The sequence below is a fragment of the Mirounga angustirostris genome, unplaced genomic scaffold, assembly GCF_029215605.1.
Source record: "Mirounga angustirostris isolate CCGP_5_RB_7025 unplaced genomic scaffold, mMirAng1.0.hap1 SCAF_1, whole genome shotgun sequence".
NCBI lineage: Eukaryota > Metazoa > Chordata > Mammalia > Carnivora > Phocidae > Mirounga > Mirounga angustirostris.
In genome coordinates, this window is record NW_026991709.1 from 49,043,042 (window position 1) to 49,065,603 (window position 22,562).

Below are 22,562 nucleotides of genomic sequence, written 5' to 3' on the forward strand. Positions count from 1 at the left end.
TGACCCATATCAACAGATCAGATATATATATGGTGTATATATATATATATATACACACACATATGTATTTCCCCCCAAATTAAAACTGGCTCAAACTGGTCAGATGTCTAGCTAGGGGTTCTCCTCATGCCCTTTAGAATTGCCCAAGAAGCTAAGAATTCTGGGTGCTGATGCGGTCCAGGAGTGTCCTGTTTCCAGTACATAGACTAGTTACTGCATGTCGAGTCTTGCTTGGCTTCAGTCTCTGCCATAAGCTCTCACTCTTGGACTCTACTGCCTCAGAACCTGGGGACCACATGCCTCTTCTGGGGTGTCAACTGCACAAGTGCCGATGGTTCCCAAAGAGAGGTGACATCACTCAGAGCCAAAGAGCTTCAGATATGGACTGAGGTCATAGCCTTTTGCTTATAGTCATGCATTCATTCATTTTTCCTAAAGCACATACTCCAAGACAGGGTTATGTTCACCTTATAACATAGTCTTCTGGATTTGTCAAATAGTTTTGACAAAATGGATAATTGAGTGAAAACTTTCTCTCCTCAGATCTAGGGTTTGCTATCGCAAAGGTATAGTGATTGTTTAATCTCAGTCATGAGGGAACGTGGAGGCCACATTCTGTTTCAGTTAAAAAAAATGATTACAGCTGATTTTAATGGCACAGTGATGATAAATACCTTGGTAAAAAGCAAGACTTGGAAGACAAGAAAAGAAAGGTTTTGAGTCAAAACGATCCAGGGCTAGAGGGAAGTGAGTCATTAGGGTGTCACAGACTTACTCTGCTGCCCCTCTCTCCCCCAGTAAACACATTCCTAGGCTGCAGTGTACATGGAAAGTCATTCATTTATTCAACAGATACTTATTATACTTCTACCATGTGCCATGCAATGTTCTAGCAGTGAACAAAGTAGAACAAAATCCCTGATCTCATGAAACTTCTCATGGGATTGATGAAAATGTACTTATATCAGATTCAAATTATACTGGAATGACATTTTTCTTTAAACAGTCCCATATATGCAGTGCAAAATGCAAAGATGCCTTTGTAAATAAAAAGATCATAAAGAACAGTCTGTCTTTATTTGGTCTCTCTTGCTTTTTGATTATTTATCTGTTCAGTGATTTAAAGAGTGTGCCTACTCCAGGCCTAGTTAAAAGTATATCAAGCTTACTCAAGAGTTTTAGTGCCTTAAATCCAACATTAATGTATAACTGAAACTTTTAATTTAAAATCTCATCAATGCTTTCCTTTCTCTAAATCTATTTTAGGTCCTCAGCTGCTATTTCTGTGAGAGAGAACAATGGTACATTTGTCAGCACTTTGAACCTGCTCCTTTATAATGTAAGTTGATGGGTGAAGGATGTTATGTTCCCTCTCACTGTTCTGAGGAGCCATTTATGCGGATGGATTTTATATCAAAATCCACCAAAAGCCACATTAACCCTGTTATACTTTGGTAACATTTACCCATCTTTACCAGCATTTTTATACATCTTAGTGATAAAGGTATACTAAAAACTCCATTACTTCCTAAAAGTTGATAAATGACTTCGATTTTATTTTGTAAATGTGATTCTACATAGTTACTCCAAGTGTCTATCTACATTTATATGTATATATTTATTTGTGTGCATGTGCGTGTAGCCATAGTCAGGGTCAAGATTTTGGAAGTAATATTTTTGTGATAAAAAGATAGGAAAAGTCCAAATGATACTTTTCTTGGTGATGAATGTGTTAATATTTTCAATATGGGTTTTGGCTGATGACAATTATGTCACATTTGAAATAATTTGGGTTGACTACATAGTATTGTCTAAACTCTTGTCATGTAAATATCGACAGTGGCAGCAAGACGTGAAAAATACATGGATTTCTATTTATAACTCTAACATTAATCCCCCAAATGATATTTTCATGTTGATTAAAAGTTTTTATTCATACATTTTAAATGCCTGATTTAAATATCAATTTTTCAATCTATCAACCAACATTTTTGTAAATTATGAATCTGATTTTTACATTATTATTCATGTCATCATGGCACTGAGTTATAATTCATGCAACTGATTTAAAAGTCAGTGCTTTATACTTTGAATATAATGAGCTATAAATATTGTAGTAGGACATTTTCCAAAGGCATTTAAAAAAATCATGTTTATAAGTTTGTAGTCTGACACCACTGAGTTTTAAATAACAAATTAAAATCTGTTGGAATGAAGATTGCCTTTCTGTGATTTCCAGACTTTCCTCTGCAAGAAGAAACTGCCAAGTTACTCGATTCCACAATGCTCGGCAAATATGTGCCAATATTCATTCCCAATATGGCCAGATATTTATTATTGTTTTGAGCAATATTTTTACATTGGAAAATTCCTATCTGTTGATTTATATGTGTAAGCTCCCTGGGGTAGAATTGAGGTGACTGGTTTGGATTCAGTATTATTTGTTATATTTGAATGAAACAAAGATGAAACTTCCTGATCCTAAAAAAGTAAAAAAATATACCCACATGGCATTTAATGACACCATTATTTTTTGTGAAATAAAACTATTCTCTTACTGGAAAAGCAGAAAATAGAAATTTAGATGTGTGGATTTGGGGAGAGCTTTGCTATGAGGGTCTTTCCTTTATCATTAGAAATAGTATTCTCCTGTTGCTAACTAGACATAATCCCTCAAAACTTGCTAGAATCTTAATGCTAAATAAAAGCCTGTAATTTGGTGATAACCTTAAGATTTTAATTCTGTGGTAAAAAGGTTAACCAATTGTTTGATATCAGACTATAAATAAAATAGGTAATGTCAAAACACTTCTCATTTTTTTTTGATGTGTCATGCTTTTTATTTGATAAGACTCAACATCCTGAGAGCTCTGATGGGAACAGGTTCTAAAAATATAATTCAGGGGATGCCTGAGTGGCTCAGTTGTTTAAGCATCTGCCTTCGGCTCAGGTCATGATCCTGCGGTCCTGGGATCCAGCCCAGCATTGGGCTCCCTGCTCAGCAGGGGAGTCTGCTTCTCCCTCTCCCCATCCCTCCTTCCCCCCCCTACTCGTGCTCTCTCTTGCTATCTCTCTCTCTCAAATAAATAAAATATTTTAAAAAATATAATTCAGAAAATAGAATAAACACATCTCATTTTTAACCAGTTTGCAATAAAGGTGTCATTAATGGTTGAATTAAAAAACTAAATTGAATTTTAGAAGTTATTTACTAAACAATTATTTAATGAAATTTAACCATTTCTCCACAAAATGTTTTTTTAATTAATAGACAAACTTTTAGAGCAGTTTTAGGTTTACAGAGAAACTGATCTGAAAATACAGAGATTCCCACAGAACTCCTGTGCCTGTACACAATTTCCTCTATTACTTACACCTTGAATTTTGGGGTATATTTGTTACAGTTGATGAACCCATATATATATTAACTGAAGTCCATAGTTTATATTTGGTTTCACTCTTCATGTATATTTTGTGGATTTTGATGAATGTTGATAACTTGGATCCATCATTACTGTATCATATAGAAGAGCCTCACTGCCCCCAACTACTTTTTTAACATGGCATGGATGTAATATTTTGCCATGATACAGGATATTACCAAACTAGTAGTTTATGCAAGCTTCCAGTTTTAAAGTAAATAAGTCACAAAGGTGGAAAGTATAGCCTAGGGAATACAGTCAATTGTATTGTAATAACAAGGAAAAAAAACTAGTAATTTAGACTAGAAAAAAAAATTGGTTTCCTTTCACTAACTGATCCAAAATCATACTTATTATTTGTTTGGAACACTAACATTTAGTTGTCCATATGTAATTTCATTGCAACATTTCAAAATGAGTATTATTTTATAACCATCACTGGCTGTATCTTCCTATTTCACATGCAGAGTTTTTGACTTTTAGCCCATAGGAATGATGAAAAGTTATATACCTACAACTCTCATTCTTTGGAAAGGAAAAGTTGTACCTAGTTTGCATTCATGCAATTGTTTATATTTATGTATTCTGGAAGTGCAGTAAGTATACTTAGGAAAATTATATTTATAAAAAAGGATGACTTTTATTGACTATGAGATTTCCAAATGTGGATTATTTTAAGTTGGACTGTGGCCTTATTTTTATGTAATATAAATGTATTGGTGTTCTCCTCTGTGGAAATGGAAATGAAGATGACTTTGTGAATTTGAATTGTACCTAAATACTAGTCTCTTCTGAGGAAATACAGAAAGAGTAAATCTGAGATAGTACTACAGTAATTATGAACATTTTTTAAAAGTTGAAGAAAAAAATCTAAAATAAATATAATTGACTTTACAGACAATATTGTCCTAACAAGAATAAAAAAGCAAATATACAAAACAAAGTAAAAAAAAAAACCTTTAGAAGCAATTTTAGGAGGAAAAATGTGATAATTCATGATTAAACCACAGCTGAGTCACATCATTTGCAAATGACTTAGCAGTATGATACTTGTAAAAAAGTAAACATTCTTCTGGACCCTGCTGATGCAAGTATAAGATCTGTATATTTAATGAAGTGGAATACTTGGAGAAGTTTGCAAAGGGAGCCAGAAAGATAAATAAAAATACTACCTATTAGAAATGTTGAAGGAGCTATTATCATATATCACAGAAATAGAGAAAATAAGTACAGCATATAATCCCTCATTTATCTGACTTTATTTGGGAATGAAATGTTCCATACAAGTGCAACTGTTTCAAAAGTAAAGTGTCCAAACCATAATTTTAAAAATTTATAATTTCAAAAATTCAAAATCTGTTGCTTTCTTTCCGGCCTTCTTAAACAGAATATGCTGTGTATTTTGCCTTTGCTTGATGTCTTTGAAATTTCATAATGAACATTAATATTTTTCCTTTGCTGCAAAATAGCACTGTCTTCAGGGTTACTAAATTTGGGGGAAACAGTTTGCTTGCATGCTAAATGATTTGACAGCTTACATTTTTAGAAGTTCTTTTCTTTTCTTCTTTTTTTTTCCCTACAATTTTTTTCTGTTTTTTCTTCATTATCAAATTAAAGCTTTCAGCTCTCAATTTCTAACATATTGATTTAATATTGTAAGTTGGGCAGTGATACAAATAAGCTCTTGAGAATTGTTGTAAAATAAGGGTAAAAAGGTGGAAGTGAAGCCCTGAGACACCCTTCTATAAGTAACTGCCAAGGAATTCGGTGAAGGAACTCCATGGCATGCATTTTGGCAACTTAGAGGACATGTTGGTCTCTTTTTTGGTTTTCAAATACATTTTGGTACTTTCAAATTGCCAGATAAGTGATTTTGGGCAAATGAGAGATTATCAAGAGCATAAAGACCTATAACTCCAATGGCAAAGGGCTTAAACTGAAGTAGATGTAACTTAAAGAAACTGAGTATTAGCCACTAAGTAATTTAAGTAAATGAAGTATTAATTTAAATAAACTCTATTGACAATTGATTATTAAACAAGTTAAGTATTAACTACTGACTATTAACCATTGAATGCAATTTAAATATACAGAACATTAACAATAATATATGATAAGCCATGGAAACAAAAAGATTTATGCATGGAAATGAATTTGTTACTGGATATAGTTTAAGAACAGTTCTGCTGAGAAACTAAAGGATTAACTAGATCCTCTTTGGGGTTGATTCTGTATATTTATGTTGATTTGCTCCCTTTTTTATATGACATTATTGTTTTAAGTGGGACAATGACAGATTAATTGCTCATTTTTTTCATCATTAGGATTCAACCTACAGTCAGCAGTTAATTATCCCAAGTATCGGATTACCTTTGAAAACCAAAGTATTTGCAGCTGTACAAGCCACTAATCTGGATGGCAGGTATTTTCAAACTCTTTTTTTTTTTCTGTTGGTTAAAACATTTTGACTACGGAAAGCCTCATGAATCATAAAAATAGTACATTCATTTTTAATTTAAAAAATACTGTCATTGTCACACCATTTAGGAATGCTAATAAGTAGAAATAACAAATTACAAAGATTAGGGAGTGACACTTTGTGTCATTAATTGGAAAATAACAAGTCTTCCCATAAAAAGGGAGGGAGAATTACTGGAAGTGGCAGATCTTCTGGGATACCACAATGTTCTCGTCTTTCATCTGAAAGATGATGAATCAGATGTAGTCATTTTGTGAACATTGATGATTTGTGCACTTTTTTATGTGTATGTTATTATTCAATGCAAATTTATTAAAAAAACAAGAGGACTCTCCTCATAGTGATCTGGGCCAAAATTATATAAAATGAACTTCAGAAACATCTCCGTAAGAAACCCCAAACTGATCAAGTTTCATATAATCAAGTTTCATATGATCACGTTTTAGATAATCCAGAATGATCAAAATTGAAAGGGAATTCACAAGCTGAAGATCCAATCCAATATTATTATAAAGATCCAATCACATATTATTACATAAACTTTGCATCCTGAAGAGTATTCTCCAGTATACTCTGGAAATTTAGTTCTTTACCTTCTCCCTTTCTTTCTTAGTATTGCTATTCTTGGATATATATGATTCTTTAAAATTATCTTATCAAATGCAGGATTTAAAAAAATTATTGTCATTTACTTCCTATAGACTAGTCATTTTTATAACACCGGAGTTAGAATGAAATAATGTAGGCACAGTATGGCCTTGTGGAGGAAGGCTGTGTATTTGCCTCATGGTTTTCTTTTACCTAAAACAGCGTCTATCATGGACTCCCACTCTCACCACCACTGATTCTGGCATAATTTTCAGTGTATAATTTATGCACCAAACTTCTTGCTGTATGTGGCATTGTAATATCTTCTGTCATTTTTTTTTTTTAAAGATTTTATTTATTTATTTGAGAGACAGAGAGCTCATGAGAGGGGGGAGGGTCAGAGGGAGAAGCAGACTCCCCGCCGAGCAGGGAGCCCGATGCGGGACTCGATCCCGGGACTCCAGGATCATGACCTGAGCTGAAGGCAGTCGCTTAACCAACTGAGCCACCCAGGCGCCCTATCTTCTGTCATTTTTAGAGATAGTAACTTCTGGAAACAAAAGGCTGTTGTTCATAGTGAATATAGAAGCATCTCTGTAGCTCACTTCCGGCTTTTGTTTCTTCAGACTTTGAACAGCTATCATGTACACAATTTTTTTGTGTATGTGATATTAGCCTTAACCCCACTTGATGTCAGATCGCAATTTGCTGCAGATTTTTAAACACCTTGAGCTTAGGAGAACATTTTAAAACAAGAAGCCTCTGAAATAACCAACAAAAATATAGTCCTATCCTGTGGGGGTAAGATGTTTGTCAATATTTACTTCCCTTGGATTAGTAACTAATACTCAAAAGGAAATTCTGACTCTGGATTATGCTTACCTCTTTCTGCAGATGGAATGTCTTAATGGATTATTGCTACACAACCCCATCAGGGAACCCAAATGATGATATTCGATATGATCTCTTCCTTAGGTAAGTCTTGTATTGATAGCAAAGACCCAATTGTAGATAATTGAAATGAAAACTCCAAGTTACATAAACAAATTGTAGGACACTTCTGTAGCCTTTAACTTTAAAGTTTTACATTGTGAGCTTTTAGTCCTTACAAAGCTGGAAGTAAAACAGTTGAGAAGAGTTTTCAACACAAAATGCTGATAAAGCTATTGTTGAATGAGAATTGCAAGTAAGTTAGGTCCATCAAAGATGTTTTATTCATGTTTGGGACATATGGGAATATTTCACTGTCTTAGAAAAAGCATGGTTAGGATATTATTGGCAGTCAGAGAAAGGCAGTGGGAGGTACTATTTATTCGCAGCTAGATTCTCATTGTATGTCAGGGAGAGTAAAATTAAAGTAATGGTCTGGATAATTTAGACCCCCAAATGCTTTTCTTCATTTATCAGTATTTAATATGAAAGTATGATATAGCCTACTACTCCTTTTTTATCAGAGCCAATAACTTCAACTTCATTCTCCAATAGACAATGATAGAGTGAATGTAATCTACATTTAGGGAAAGGGGACATTGATCATAAAAACATTCAATCATCCCAGTTTCCTTTCAGCATTTTTATCTGACAGCAGAGAAGACTTGAGATTCAAGCAATGGCTTCTACTCATGCTTATAAAATGCAGCTGGCTCAGATCACTGCTGCTTATTGACACACGATGGGAGCAATATGATGGGAAACCAAAAGAATATGTTTTATTGGCTAATCAAGGTTAAGATGATGGTCAGAGGCAAGGTCAAACTGATATTCTTATATCCTATTGCTGTAAGTGTTAATTTGGGCAACATTTTTGGGAAAAAAATGTTAATATGTATCAAAAGCCTTAAAAAATTCCATATTCTTTGATGCTACACCCACAAATTTGGAAGAATATTCTAAAATATTTATGATTTCTGATCTATCATTGATATTTAAAATACTAAAACTTGGGAACAAACTGGATGTTCAGCAGTGAGGAAATGGCTAGGTGAATTATGGAGAACTAGTGATTTGGGAGCTCATACAGGCACTAAATTATATAAAGCTATTTATAAAACAGAAAAAAAAGATTGGTTCTATTTTATCTTCTACCTTTCTGTCTTCTTGGTATTTTTATCCTTGGAAATATGTGATTCCTTAAAATTTAAGTGATTTGAAATATGAAGTGAAAGAATCAGCATATATAATTGTATGCACAATGAACCTCATTTGTATAATATATGATAGACTGTAAGGAAATACATCAACAGGCTGACAGTGGTTATTTATGCATGGTAAGATTGTGGACCATTTTGTTTTGATGTTTTTCTTATTTTCCAAAATTTCTATAATGATCACATGCTGATAATCTGGAATATGATCATCAGACTTCTAGTATGACTATGGTTTAGGGCTGAATCTCTTTGGTGTTCTTATTAGAACTACAGAGAGTGAAATGAGTAACTAAATCAGTTTCTCAAATGTCAGTGTTAGTGAAAGTAGGTGAAAAAGAAAACTGAGAAATCCCCAAATATGTGTTTGTGTTGATAAAAATAATTAAGATCAAGAGCAAATGGTGCAGAGGGAGGCCTGCAGGAAGCAGTGTGGGGAGAGGTGGCAGGAGAAGCAGGGAAGAAAAGTCAATGTTGAGGCGTCCCGGTGGTAGCAGATTTCAGAAACAGCCAGGAGAGATGCACACCCAGAAGGAGAGGGTACCACTCTGAGTGGGAGTTGCCAGGAACAGGGCCGAAAACCAACAAGCCAACAGCCCTGGAGAATGTGGAGAATGAAGGGATAGAGAATGACCAGAGCCTCAGAAGTGGCAGAACTCAGAAAGTGCCAGGAAAAGTATACCTTCTAAAAAGTGAAGGATTCACCTGGGAAGACAAGGGCCTTGGTGGAAAAGGCTTGTAAGTGAAGCTGAGGAACATGGAGCTGATAGTAGAACTTTTGAACATCTTTAGGTTCAGAGAGGCAAGGAAAACTCAACTATACAATTAGTGCACATTAAATGGAAACTTGTCTGTCCCTCTAAAACAAAGGCAAGGTAACCTTGAGTTGAGGAAATCCTTGAGGAAGGTCATTACTGTTCCACATTGCCCAAAGAGTCCTCAGAAAAGGACAAGTCTAGGGAAATCCAACTCTTTCAAATGTGAATGTTAAGCAATGAAGATACTGCTTACAGTGTTCCAATGTACTACACAAGAAATGTAAAAAATAGCTGAGAAAAAAAAATTTAAAGATAAATTAAACTCACTGGAAAAGGTTGCTATGAAACAGATAAGATTTGCAATTAAACATTGCAACATTAATTTTTTTACTGAAAAGTAACCATAAAGCAACAAAAGCAAAATTAAACAAATGGGATTATATCAAGCTAAAATCTTCTGCACAGCAAAGGAAATCATCAACAAAATGAAAAGGCAATCTACTAAATAGAAAATACTTACAAAACATATATCTGATGAGAGGCTAATATATAAAATATATAAAGGAACACCTGGGTGACTCAGTTGGTTAAGTGTCCAATTCTCAATACCAGTTCAGGTCATGATCTCAGGGTTGTGAGATTGAAACTGGAGTCGGGCTCTGTGCTCAGTAGGGAGTCTGCTTGAGATTCTCTCTCTTTGTCTCCCTCTGCCCCCCTTCAAGTAAATAAATAAATCTTAAAAAAATAAAATATATAAAGCACTCCTATAACTCAACAGTAAAAAAACAATCTTATCAAAAAATGGGCAGAAGATATGAATAGATATTTTCTAAAGAAGACATAGAGATGGCCAACTGGTACCTGAAAGCTGTTCAACACCATCAATCATCAAAGAAATGCAAACAAATACTAAATAGAGATATCACCTCACACCTGTTAGAATGGCTACATCAAAAAGATAAGAAATCACAAGTGTTGGTGAGGATGTGGAGCAAAGGGAACCCTTGTGCACTGTTGGTGGGAATGTAAATTGGTACAGCCACTATGGAAAACACTATGGAGGTTCCTCAAAAAATTAAAAATAGAATCACTATTTGATCCAGCAATTCCACTCTTGGGTACTTATGCAAGAAAATGAAAACACTAACTCAAAAAGATATATGCACCTCCATGCTCATTGCAGCATTATTTAAAATAGCCAAAACATGGAAACAACTTAAGTGTCCATTGATTGATGACTGGATAAAGAAATTGTGAATGGATATCATGGGAAAAAAAAAAAAAAAACCTCTCATAGATATCATAGATACAGAGAACAGATTAGTGGTTGCCAGACACAGAGACTTGGGGGTGAGAGAGATGGATGAAGGAAGTCAAAGGTTAAAAAAAAGAAAAGAAAAGGAATTGAAACAACAGAGAAGAGAAGGACAATAGGGGAAGGAAAGAAAGAATAAGGAGGCAAGGCAAAAATTGTCAAGGGTGAAGAGAGGAGACAAGGGCAAGGAAAGTAATGGAAGGAAAGGGAAGGAAAGAGAAGGTAAATAAACAAGAAAAAAGAAAAATTGGTATCCTTCTTTGTAGTAAAAATAAATGACCTGAAAACATTCCTGGGAAGATTGAGTAGATAGAGTTTTGCCTATTCCTCCTGCTAAGTACAAAAAAATCCCTTAATATTATATACAAAATAAATATAAAAAGATAAAAAGATGGAGATCAGGTTCAACCAGCTAGGTACTTTGAGATCTGATGAATGATATTGTGGTGAGTTCCCTGGGTTTTCTTTTAGTCTCATATATTCCAGACTTAGAGCTGAAGAAGTTAGTAACTCAAAATACTAGGGGGCACAGATATATATAAATAAATGAATGGGTGATAAGCCTGTCCAAATGAATGAATGAATGATGATAAAGCCTGTCCTCTCAAGCCAAAGTAAAACAGAAAACTTACACAATAATTGTGCTACTCTGGTTTAATACCACAAAATAAAACCACAAAATAAACTGTGGCTTCATTCCCACCCAGGCCAACAAAGACTGAGTGGACAGCCAAATTTCCATCCTTGTCTGGCTATAACAAGGTATCCCAATCTCCCCTATGGGATGATTTCAGAGAAGGCGAGTGGGGATTCTGTACTTCTACTCTCACCTGGCAATAGTGAAATACCCTTATATGCCCCATTGGGTTGATGTCAAAGGAGTCCCAGTGGAGAGTCAGGCATTTACTATTACATACAAGACCATAGTCCTTGGGGTGTTGGTGGAAGGCCACTCCTACCCCAGCTAGTCAAGGAGATATTAGTGGGTGCCTAATGGGGAGTAGAAACTCCCACCCTACCCAGCATTAACAAGATCCCCACTCGTTGGGGGTCAAGAAAGTCCAAGGAGTCTGGGTTTCTACTCCTATTTGGCAATAATGACAGCATCCCTCCTTCCCTGATGAAGTGTTGGCAAAGGAAGCCAGCTAAAATACAAGGTTTATATAAGATCCTGAGTCTCATAAAATAGTGGTCCAAATGTCCTAGGTTCAGTAAAAATCACTTGTCACAACAACAATCAGGAAGATCTCAAAATGAATGGGAAAAGGACAAAAATAAATGTGACAGGGAGTTTAGAATTATCTAAAAAAAGATTTTAAAGCAGTCATCATAAAAAGTTTTAACAGGCAATAGCAAACATCCTTATAACAAATGAAAAAATAGAAAGCCTTAACAATGAAATGGGAAGTCTCTGAACAGAAATGGAAGACATAAAGAAGAAACAAATGGAAAATTTAGTACTTAAAAATACAATAATAAACAAGAAAATGAAATATGTAACTACCCTACAATCTAGCAATTGCATTCCTGGACATTTTTCTCAGTGATTATGAGGTTTATGTAAGAGACTCACACAAAAAAATGTGTACACAAATATTAATGATAACTTTATTTGCAATAGCCAAAAACTGGAAAAAAATGGATATTCTTCAATAGGTAAATAATTTAACTGTGGTATATCCATGGCATGAAATACTACTCCTAAATAAAAAAGAATGGATTATGATACACATAACATAGATGTATCTCTAGATAATTACAGAGTAAAAAAATCAGATCCCAGAAAGGTTACATATTGCATGATTCCATTTATATAGCACTTTGAAAAGATGAAATTTTATTAGGAAGGTTATTCTAATGTCTAAATGAAGTTCTCTTAAAAGAAAAATCATAGTGATGGCATGGTCCCTGGGTGGCTCAGTTGACTGGTTAAGCATCCACCTCTTGATTTCGGCTCAGGTCATGATCTCAGGGTCATGGGATCAAGCCCTGCTTTGGTCTCCACACTCAGCAGGGAGTCTGCTTGAGATTCTCTCTCTCCCTCTCCCTCTGTCCCTTCCCCCACTTGTGTGCACTCTCTCTCTCTGTCAAATAAATAAATAAATCTTTAAAAAAAATTGTAGTCATAGTGATAGAATTATAAGAACTCAGGTAGGAAAGGATAGGACAGTAAAAGGGAAGGCTACAAGAATGAGAAAGGGGAAATGAAGGGGGGGAAATCGGAGGGGGGAGATGAACCATGAGAGACTATGGACTCTGAGAAACAAACTGAGGGTTCTAGAGGGGAGGGGGGTGAAGGGGAGGGGTTAGCCTGGTGATGGGTATTAAAGAGGGCACGTACTGCATGGAGCACTGGATGTTATATGCAAACAATGAATCATGGAACACTACATCAAAAACTAATGAATGTAATGTATGGTGATTAACATAACATAATAAAAAATACTTATTAATTACTAAACTGAGATTGTGCTGATAGATATTTTTACTAAAATTGAATATGAAAATTTTGAGTATAAATGCATATTGTTGAAAGTAAAGCATGTTATATTTAATATACACATACATATGATACTATGATAAAAACGTAAGTCTATGGGGATTAAGGAGTGTATTTGTTGTGATGAGCACCAGGTGATGTATGGAATTGTTAAATCACTATATTGTACACCTGAAACTAATCTAACACTGTATGTTAAATGGAATTTAAAATTAAATATAATTTTAAAAAAAGAATGAGAAAGGGGAACTGGAAGAATTTAAGATGGAATAGGAAAAAAATGTGTTACAGAAACATTTCTGTAAAACAGGAGGAAGACACAGTTAGGTGTTCTACGGAAAATAGACACAGCAGAAAGCACAGTATGGGACAGAGAAAATAAAACTTGGAAGATGCAAATAAAAAGAAACAAATATAAAGGAAAAGATAAAAAGGATTAGAGTAGAAAGGATAGAAATAAAATGTAGGCCAAGGGAATCCAATACATGTCTAATATACATAATTGGAATTCCCCCTTCCCTACAAAGAATCCAAAATAATAGAACAAGCAATTAAAAATATATTCCAGGAATACTTCCCTAAATTGAAGGAAGACTTACATCAACATAAAGAAAGGATGCCCTGGATGAAAGCAAAGGTTTCATCAAGTGAAAACAAGGGGAACTATAAAAAGACATAGTCAGAAATATAATAAAAATGGGAGACTTTAATTCCCCTCTCTCAGGAAACTCAGATCTGGTAGCCAACAATTAGGTAAGGGTATAGAAGATCTGAATGATATAGTCAGTGAGCTATATATTAATAGCTGACAATGCTTAACAATATGAAAACAGAAAGTCACCACTATGTAGAAGTTTAAAACACTTAAATAACACTTGGATCAGAATTGGAAATATGAACCAAAATTTTGCAATAAATAAAGTTCTTTGAAAAAACAAATAGAGAATCACAGGTTAACCTAATCAAGAAAAGGGAAGAACAAATCCACAAAATACCCCAAAACATGGAAATGGCCCTACCAGATATTATACTTCGTTCTAAAATTATTAAAGGAATGTGATTATGCAAGATTAGCCACATAGACAAAGATTAGAATAGTGAGTTGAGAAATAGATCCAAAACATATGGGAATTTACGATATGATAGACTGTGCTATCATGAATCAGTAGAATAAACAGAGATTTTAAAAATAGTGTTGGACAGTGCATAACCATGAGGAAAATATTGTCCTGGATCTATAGTTCATTTAATATACCATAATAAACTTTAAATAGATTATTAATTTAAATGCAAAAACTACAGCTTTAAAAGTGGCAGAAGAAACCATATTAACATAAGAAATATTTTTAAAACTTTGGAGTAAGAATGATCCATCTTTGGTCCAAATACAGACAGACCTTGGAGATATTGTGGGTTTGGTTCCAGACCACTCCGGTAAAGGACATTTCAATACAATGAGTCAATTGAATTTTTTGATTTTGCAGGGGATATAAAGTTATGTTTAAATTATACTGTAGTCTATTAAGTGTGCAATAGCATTGTGCCTAAAAAACAATGTACATACCTTCATTAAAATACACTTTATTGCTAAAAAAGGCTAACCATCATCTGAGCTTTCAGCGAGTTATAATATTTTTGCTGGTGGAAAGTCTTGCCTCAATGTTGATGGCTGCTGACTGACCAGGATGGTTTCTGAAGGCTGGGATTACTGTGGCAATTTCTTAAAATAAGACAACAATGAAGTTTGCCACATTGGTTGACTGTTCCTTTCACTAACGATTTCTCTGTAGTATGCAGTGCTGTTTGATTTTATCCACATTTTACCCACAGTAGAACTTCTTTGAAAACTGGAGTCAATCATCTCAAACCCTGCTGTTTTAACAACTGTTTTTATATGAAATCCTTTGTTGTCATTTCAATAATCTTCACAGCATCTTCACCGGGAGTAGATTCCATATTAAGAAACCACGCTCTTTGCCCATCCATAAGAAATATCTCATTTGTTAAAGTTTTATCATGGGATTGCAGTAATTCAGTCACATTTTCACACTTCACTTCTAATTGCTAGTTCTCTTGCTATTTTCCCCACATCTGCAATTACTTTCTCCATAGAAGTCTTGAACCCCTCCAAGTCATCCATGAAGCTTGGGGTCAACTTCTTCCAAAGTCCAGTCATTTGATAATTTGACCTTCTTCATGGCATCTAGAATGGTGAATCCTTTCCAGGTTTTCAATTAACTTTGCCCAGATCCATCAAAGGAATCACTATCAATGGCACCTATAGCCTTACAAAATGTATTTCTTAAATAATAAGACTTGAAGTCAAAATTATTCCTTGATCCTTGGGTTGCAGAATGGACATCGTGTGAACTTGCTGGGTAACCTGCTGCAGCTTCTACATCAGCACTTGCTGCTTCACCTTCTACTTTGATGTTATGGAGACGGCTTCTTTCTTTAAACCTCATGAACCAACCTCTGCGAGTTTCAAACTTTTCTTCTGTAGCTTCCTCATCTCCCTCAGCTTTCCTAGAACTGAAGAGATTTAGGGCTTTGTTCTGGATTAGCTTTTGGTTTAAGGGAATGTTTTGGCTAGTTTGATCTGCTCTCCAGACTGCTAAGACTTTTTTCATATCAGTTATAAGGCTGTTTCACTTATCATTCGTGTCTTCACTGGAATAGCCCTTTTAATTTCCTTCAAGAACTTTTCCTTTGCTTTCACAACTTGGCTAACTGGTGCAGGAGGCCTAGTTTTCAGCCTGTCTCAGCTTTCAACATGCCTTCCTCACTAAGCTTAATTGTTTCTAGCTTTGATTTAAAATGAGAGATGTGTGACTCTTCTTTTCACTTGAACAATTAGAGGCCATTGTAGGGCTATTAAATGGCCTAATTTCAAAATTATTGCATCTCAGAGAATAGGAAGGCCTGAGGAGAGAAAAAGAGATGGGGGAACATCTGGTTGGTGGAACAGTCAGAACACACATTTATCAGTTAACTTCACTGTCTTACAGGGGCATAGTTTGGGGGGATGCAAATTACAATAGCAACATTAAACATCACTGATCACAGATCACCATAACAAATATAATAATAATGAAAAAGTTTAAAATATTGTGAGAATTACCAAAATGTGACACAGAGACAGGAAGTAAGCAAATGCTGTTGCAAAAATGGTGCCACTAGACTTGCTCGAGGCAGGGTTGCCACCAACCTTCAATTTGTAAAAATCACAATCTCTGCAAGCACAATAAAGTAAAGCACAATGAAACAAGATATGACTTACTAAAAGCCATATGATGAAATATTGAAAATTTAACATAAAAATAAAGCTCCTGTGTATGTATGAACACACACACAAGCACACTCAAGAAATGTCCAAAGCTAAGCAACAAAGTAAAATAATTTGCAACTTATATAACAAACAAGGGACTAGGACTAGTATTCCTAGCACATAAAGAACCTGTAGGAATCAGAAGGAAAAAGCCAACAACAAAATAGAAATTTAGGCAAAGGACATAAACAATTTTCAGATAAAGAGATACAGATGGCTCTAATGTATATGAAAAGACGCACATAGTCATTTCCACTGACAAAAATGCAAATTAAAATTATATGGTGACAGTTTATTTTTCCTACCCAATAGTGAACAATCCATTTTTTTTTTCCATACACTTCGTTGATGTAGCTCTGGGGTAAATAAGGATTTTTTTCAAACATTACTGGGGGAGTACAAAATGCAACAATATTTATAGAGGGCAATGTGGCAAAATCTATTAAATGATATTGTACAGATAACTGCATATGTTCAAAATAATGTATTATAAGGCTATTCATATTACTTTGTAAAAAGCAGATTTAAAACAATGCAAAGGTACGTAAGTAGGGACCTGATTAAGTAAACACTGGTGTATGTGTGTGATGGAATACTGCATAGTATGCAAAAAGAATGAGGTGGCTTGCTAAATACTCATATGGAAAGATCCCTAAAATACCTTGCTAAATTTTTTAAAAGGCAAGGGACAAAACAATGTAGATAGTGTGCTATTGTTTTTTTTTAAGGAGGAAACAACAAGAATTCATTGCTTCAGCTTCTCTATGTATATACCCTGGCAGGATGCAGTAGCAAGTGAGGTCACCTCTGGCAGATCTGAATGTGGAGGTAGAATGGTGCAGACAAGGGCAATGATGGGAGGGAGACTTTGCACTACATATATTTCATACTGTTTGGATTTTTGAACCTTATGAAAGCATAATCCCTCTAAAATTTGATGGTACTATTATAATCAGAAATTGATCTGTTTAAACTTTACTATCTAGGTCACTTTTGTCGTATTTGTTGAGTTAGCTTATGCTCTTATTAAATGTCTGTAACATGGCATGATTTTGTTAGGTCTTAATACTGCAGAAATTAGTTTACAATTTCCAGTGGGCTGGTAATCTCCAGTAACATCCTGTTTTCACATTCCCTAAAATGTAGCTGTGACAAAGATCCTCAGACCACCATCATTGAAAATGGCAGAAGCCAGCAGGGCCGGTTTTCCTTTGAAGTGTTCCGATTTGTGAAACACAAGAATCAGAAAATGTCCACCGTCTTCCTGCACTGTGTTACCAAGCTCTGCAGAGCTGATGACTGCCCCTTCCTTATGCCTGTATGTTTTTAGCAACTTTATTCTAAATTGTCAAATTGATCTAAGCTGAAAGGTTATCCAGTGTTAGGGACTAATTTCTGTATAGAAAGTGAATATGCATCAGGCCAAGCAGTTTGAGGTAGGGTTTATTTATTTATTCATGCAGTAGAGATCTGTTGAATGCCTACTTTGTGCCAAGCATAATATTGGGAAAACAGACATGTGTGCATAAATTCTGAACTCATTTAGCTGATCTTTGAGGACCATGAGACAGTCATGGAAGAAAATAAGACAAAAATGTTATGGTACAGACACATGCATGGGTTGTTGTAAGAGGCAGTATTCACCATTGTGAGAGAGCAAGAACAGGGGAGATTGGGAGTTTGATGGAAGACATGAAACCCGGGGTGTGACTTTGAAGATGGATGAACCCCAAGGGGACAAAATCAAGAGTGCGAGAGAAACCCCATTCCAAAGGCTGACCAAATTCACAGACACATAAGACAGAGTAACCAGGGAACTACCAGACCTTCAGTAAGGTTATGGGACAGAGTAGAGGATGATTGGAAAACCTAGGGAGGGGGTAGGGCCAGCTCTAGAAAGGTAGATTTGGGACTGATAGCCCAGGAATCCCTTGGATTACAAGTTAGAAGTTATAAAATAGGTGTGGATCTGAATTGCATACAGCCATCATATTAATCAATTTCCTAGTGAATAAAAAAAGATATCTATTTCTGACAGTCTCCCTAAGGTCATATCAATATTATCCTGAGAAAAATGAAGGCACATTTTAAAATTTGAAATAGCTTTCATACGTTTTTATTTATGCTCAAATTCATGCATTTCTTCACAACAATTGATTACTTTAGTCCTAACTAGCTATATCAGATGGGGTTAAATGGCGAGTCCACATTACCTTGACTCTGCGCTGACCAAAATTTCAGGAAAAGATTTATTAAAGTCTTGAGAGAAATAAAAGTAGAAAAGTTTGATAAACACAGCTCTTTTTCAGGAGAACCATTGAGCTATGTAAATTAATGAGGCAAAGCACAATTATAACGGGAGGAAATAAGAAATGTGACCCAAGCCAGAATAAGAAACACTGTAGCAGTTATATGCGGAGTAATTAAATAAATGCACAGAAGTAAATGAATAAAATTAAACATGTGGTATCTCTTCCAAAAGAATCTGCTTTCCAAATGGCCATAAAGAACCAATTTTGTGCCGGTGTGGAATTTCATTTGTTTTCATTAACACCTCAGGTTTGCAGCCACAGAGAAAGGAGAGATGCGGGGAGGAGGACCACTTGGAGTCCCCGGAGCACGTCCGGAAACGCCATCCTCTCTGCTGGTCCCATCATTACTCGGAGTGGTAGGAACATTCCTCCTTTTGTGTGTAGTAATAGATTGTTCCAAAATGGCTTATTACTTGGCTTCTAAGGAGAACTCAAAGTGGGTTCTAAACAGCACTAATTAACTGTGAAACAAGATAAACTGCTAAGCAACTTTAATTTCACAGTAGTTTCCTGTTTACTCAACTTTCACACAAAGGGCAATGTTGTCTTTACAGTAGTTCCCTTTTTGCACATGCGCACACACACACACACAAGTATACAAATATACCGTGCTGGACATGTTTCACTCTCCGTTTTCCCTGCCCTGCTCTCTGCCCCTGAAGACTGGCCTGTGTGAACTGCCCCCGACCACTGCTTTGCCATCCAGCGTTTGGTTGGGTTTGGCCAGTAGGTGGTGCTATCAGAGGATGGAAAGTGAAGTTCACAGGGTTCCTCCCAGACAACTTTTCCCACAGAGCCAGAAACCTTCCTGTAGCCCAGGGAACTTGACTTTCTCTGTGAATTCCCTATATCTTTATAAATAGTCCTATTAAACTTTTCTTAAAATGCCCAGTTTGAGTACCATTTGTTTCTTCTCAGGATCCTGGATATTACATACCCCTTCCAGTCATGGTCATGAATCTAGTAGACACGACTGCTTATACACATATATTCTTGTATATACAAATATTTGTGCATGCATGTACATGTGCACACACTCTCCAAAGGGCTATTGCTTTATATCAGTGTGAACCCGGAGACATTCAGAATCAACTGGGTACAACAGACAGGCAGGGTAAACAACACAAAGTTAAGTCAGAAAAACTGGTTCTAGCTCCAGCTTTTGTCTAAACAAGCTACATGACATGGGGTTTTATGTTACCTCTCTGGGCAAATATTTCTTCATTTTTAAAACGAGGGGTTTGAAGAAGTTGCCTTTTAGATTCTTACTCTATAGCTCTAAATTTGTCTTAAAAAAAGCAGAATAGATTATCCTTACTTTTTCTCCCATGCGTCCTGTTAAAGTTTTGCCTGAAATAGGTAATGAAGCAAAGAATGGTTTTGGCCTAAAAAGTTCAGACAAATGCTTGAATTATTCACTCCTCGGTGTTTGTGTAGACATAGCATTATTTAAAAACAAGCTAAAGTGTTTTTAAAAATAATGCAGAAATTTATTAAATATGAAGTTTCCAACTTCGTCTGCACTCCCTGAGGTTTGGTATGTGTTTTGAATGGTTTGAAAATGACCGATTTGTGGTTTGTGAAAGGCCCAATTCTTATCTCTGTCTGGCTGTCAGAAATAGCTCATAGAATTACACTGCATGGAAACTCAACTCTGGTTGCCAATAATTAGGAATGCTTTTGGATAGGCACAATAAAAAATATTTTTATTTCTATGGAGCATATCTAGAGTCAGTTTTATATAAGAGAAAAAAACCCTTGAAAGTGGCATCTCTGCCTATGTTGAGTAGGTGGCTTTTCCTCCTTATTAACCTCCTTGCTTCCTTCTTACCTGGGCCAAATCAAATTTAGATATTACACATTTTAATTAATTTGTTAGTGTAAGATAAGTTTTTACAAAGACCAACATTTTTAAGATCACCAAATCCCAGTAAAGATTAACCAAGTAGAAGTTTCTAATTCTACCATAGCCAACCAGCTGTGCAGGTTTGTAGGTTTCACCTACACCATATTCACTCGCCCCAGATATCTGTGCTCAAACCTCAAACAGCTAATGCCTTGAGCACAATGCCTCTGATGTGATGCCTGAATTTCTTCCTTTCCAATTTCAATCCATTTTTACCTCAAGGATAACATCCATTTTCTTTTTTTTTTTTTAAAGATTTTATTTATTTATTTGACAGAGAGAGACACAGCGACAGAGGGAACACAAGCAGAGGGAGTGGGGGAGGGAGAAGCAGGCTTCCCGTGGAGCAGGGAGCCCGATGCGGGGCTCGATCCCAGGACCCCGGGATCATGACCTGAGCCGAAGGCAGATGCCCAACGACTGAGCCACCCAGGCGCCCAACATTCATTTTCTAACACAGTAGTGTTGTCTTAGTGAACTCAGTCTCCTCACCGGCAAAGCCCCCAAAGAATCATGTTCAAACCTTCCAGATGCCCTTCATTCCTCTCTTACTCTCTGTGGATTTATTTTTTATAATTTCGATAAATAGCCATATGATGGTGCTCATTTCTGGGCAATCATGGTGACCTCACTGTGTAGAGGACCACATATAATAATGTTTACATTATGATACTATAGTATCATAATGTAAAAATTATTATTTTAAATTCTATATAAATACAGAACTCAGAAATCAAGCCATATCCAGCCACAGGAAAATCCTATGTAAACATAGCTTAATGACCAGGGCTACTTCTTTTCCCTCAGTTTCACTTTATTTTTACCTTAGGTCAGCTAGAATTTATCTCTCCAGGTCCTGTGGCCGATTTTATATAGACAAGTCCAATTTCAGGCTTGATTTGCTCTCTTCAAAGCTCTCTGGTACTTGGAATTTTTGCTCTGTTTACTCATTGAACCGCTCCTTTCCCCTTAGACATCCAACTTAGGTCAAGTTTAATAAGTTTTAAGATCAGTACTTTTATTTTGTTTTAATGAAATCAAACACATTCTGGTTATTTTACCCAACATTGTAAATCCTTTTGTTGGTTGATTTAGGAAAATATTCACATCTTCAAAGTTTCAAATCCTCAAAACTCCTGAAGTGTTCTTATTTTACACCCCCCACATGGTAAAACTATTCAGTAGGGAAATGCTTATCATGGGGTACAATTCTGGAAATTCACAATTGCAAGTACTGGAAAGCAATAGTACCTAATTGTTTTATTACATAAATTCCAATGGAGAAGTCCAAGCCAAGATATTCAACTCATGTCATTGAGTTTTATGAGGAGTTAATAATTCATTCAAACCTCCACATGAGACAGGCACTCTGCTAGGAACTGGGAATACACTAGAGAACAGGCCATAGTCTTTGCTCTCAGGAATCTTAGTGTTCAAAAGTAGACCTGGATTATTAACAAACATAACACAATGGAGGGTAAAAAGTTTGGAAATTCTCAGGGTGCCTGAGTGGGCTCAGTCAGTTGGACTTGTCTTGAATGGATTTCTCTGGTTATGATCTCAGGGTTGTGAGATCGAGCCCTGGGTCAGCTCTGTGCTGGGTGTGGAGTCTGCTTAAGATACTCTTTCTCTTGGGCGGTAGGGTGGCTCAGTTGGTTGAGCTTCCAATACTTGATTTTGGCTCAGGTCACGATCTTACGGTCCTGGGATCAAGCCCTGAATCAGACTCTGCAGTCAGTGGAGAGTCTGCTTGATGATCATCTCTCTCGCCCTCTGCCCCATCCCCTGCTCTCTTTCTCTCTCAAATAAA

General features: G+C 35.8%; 1 protein-coding gene across 1 annotated transcript in view; it reads left to right on the forward strand.

Moving 5' to 3' along the window:
• The window catches only part of ZPLD1 (zona pellucida like domain containing 1), a 66,203-nt gene that overhangs the window by 38,199 nt on the left and 5,442 nt on the right, over positions 1–22,562 (forward strand). Inside the window, exons 5-9 of the mRNA XM_064575441.1 lie at positions 1,267–1,339; positions 5,747–5,844; positions 7,384–7,464; positions 17,681–17,852; positions 19,094–19,202. Coding sequence (XP_064431511.1) covers positions 1,267–1,339; positions 5,747–5,844; positions 7,384–7,464; positions 17,681–17,852; positions 19,094–19,202 — 533 coding nt within the window. The remainder of the gene's footprint in view (positions 1–1,266; positions 1,340–5,746; positions 5,845–7,383; positions 7,465–17,680; positions 17,853–19,093; positions 19,203–22,562) is intronic.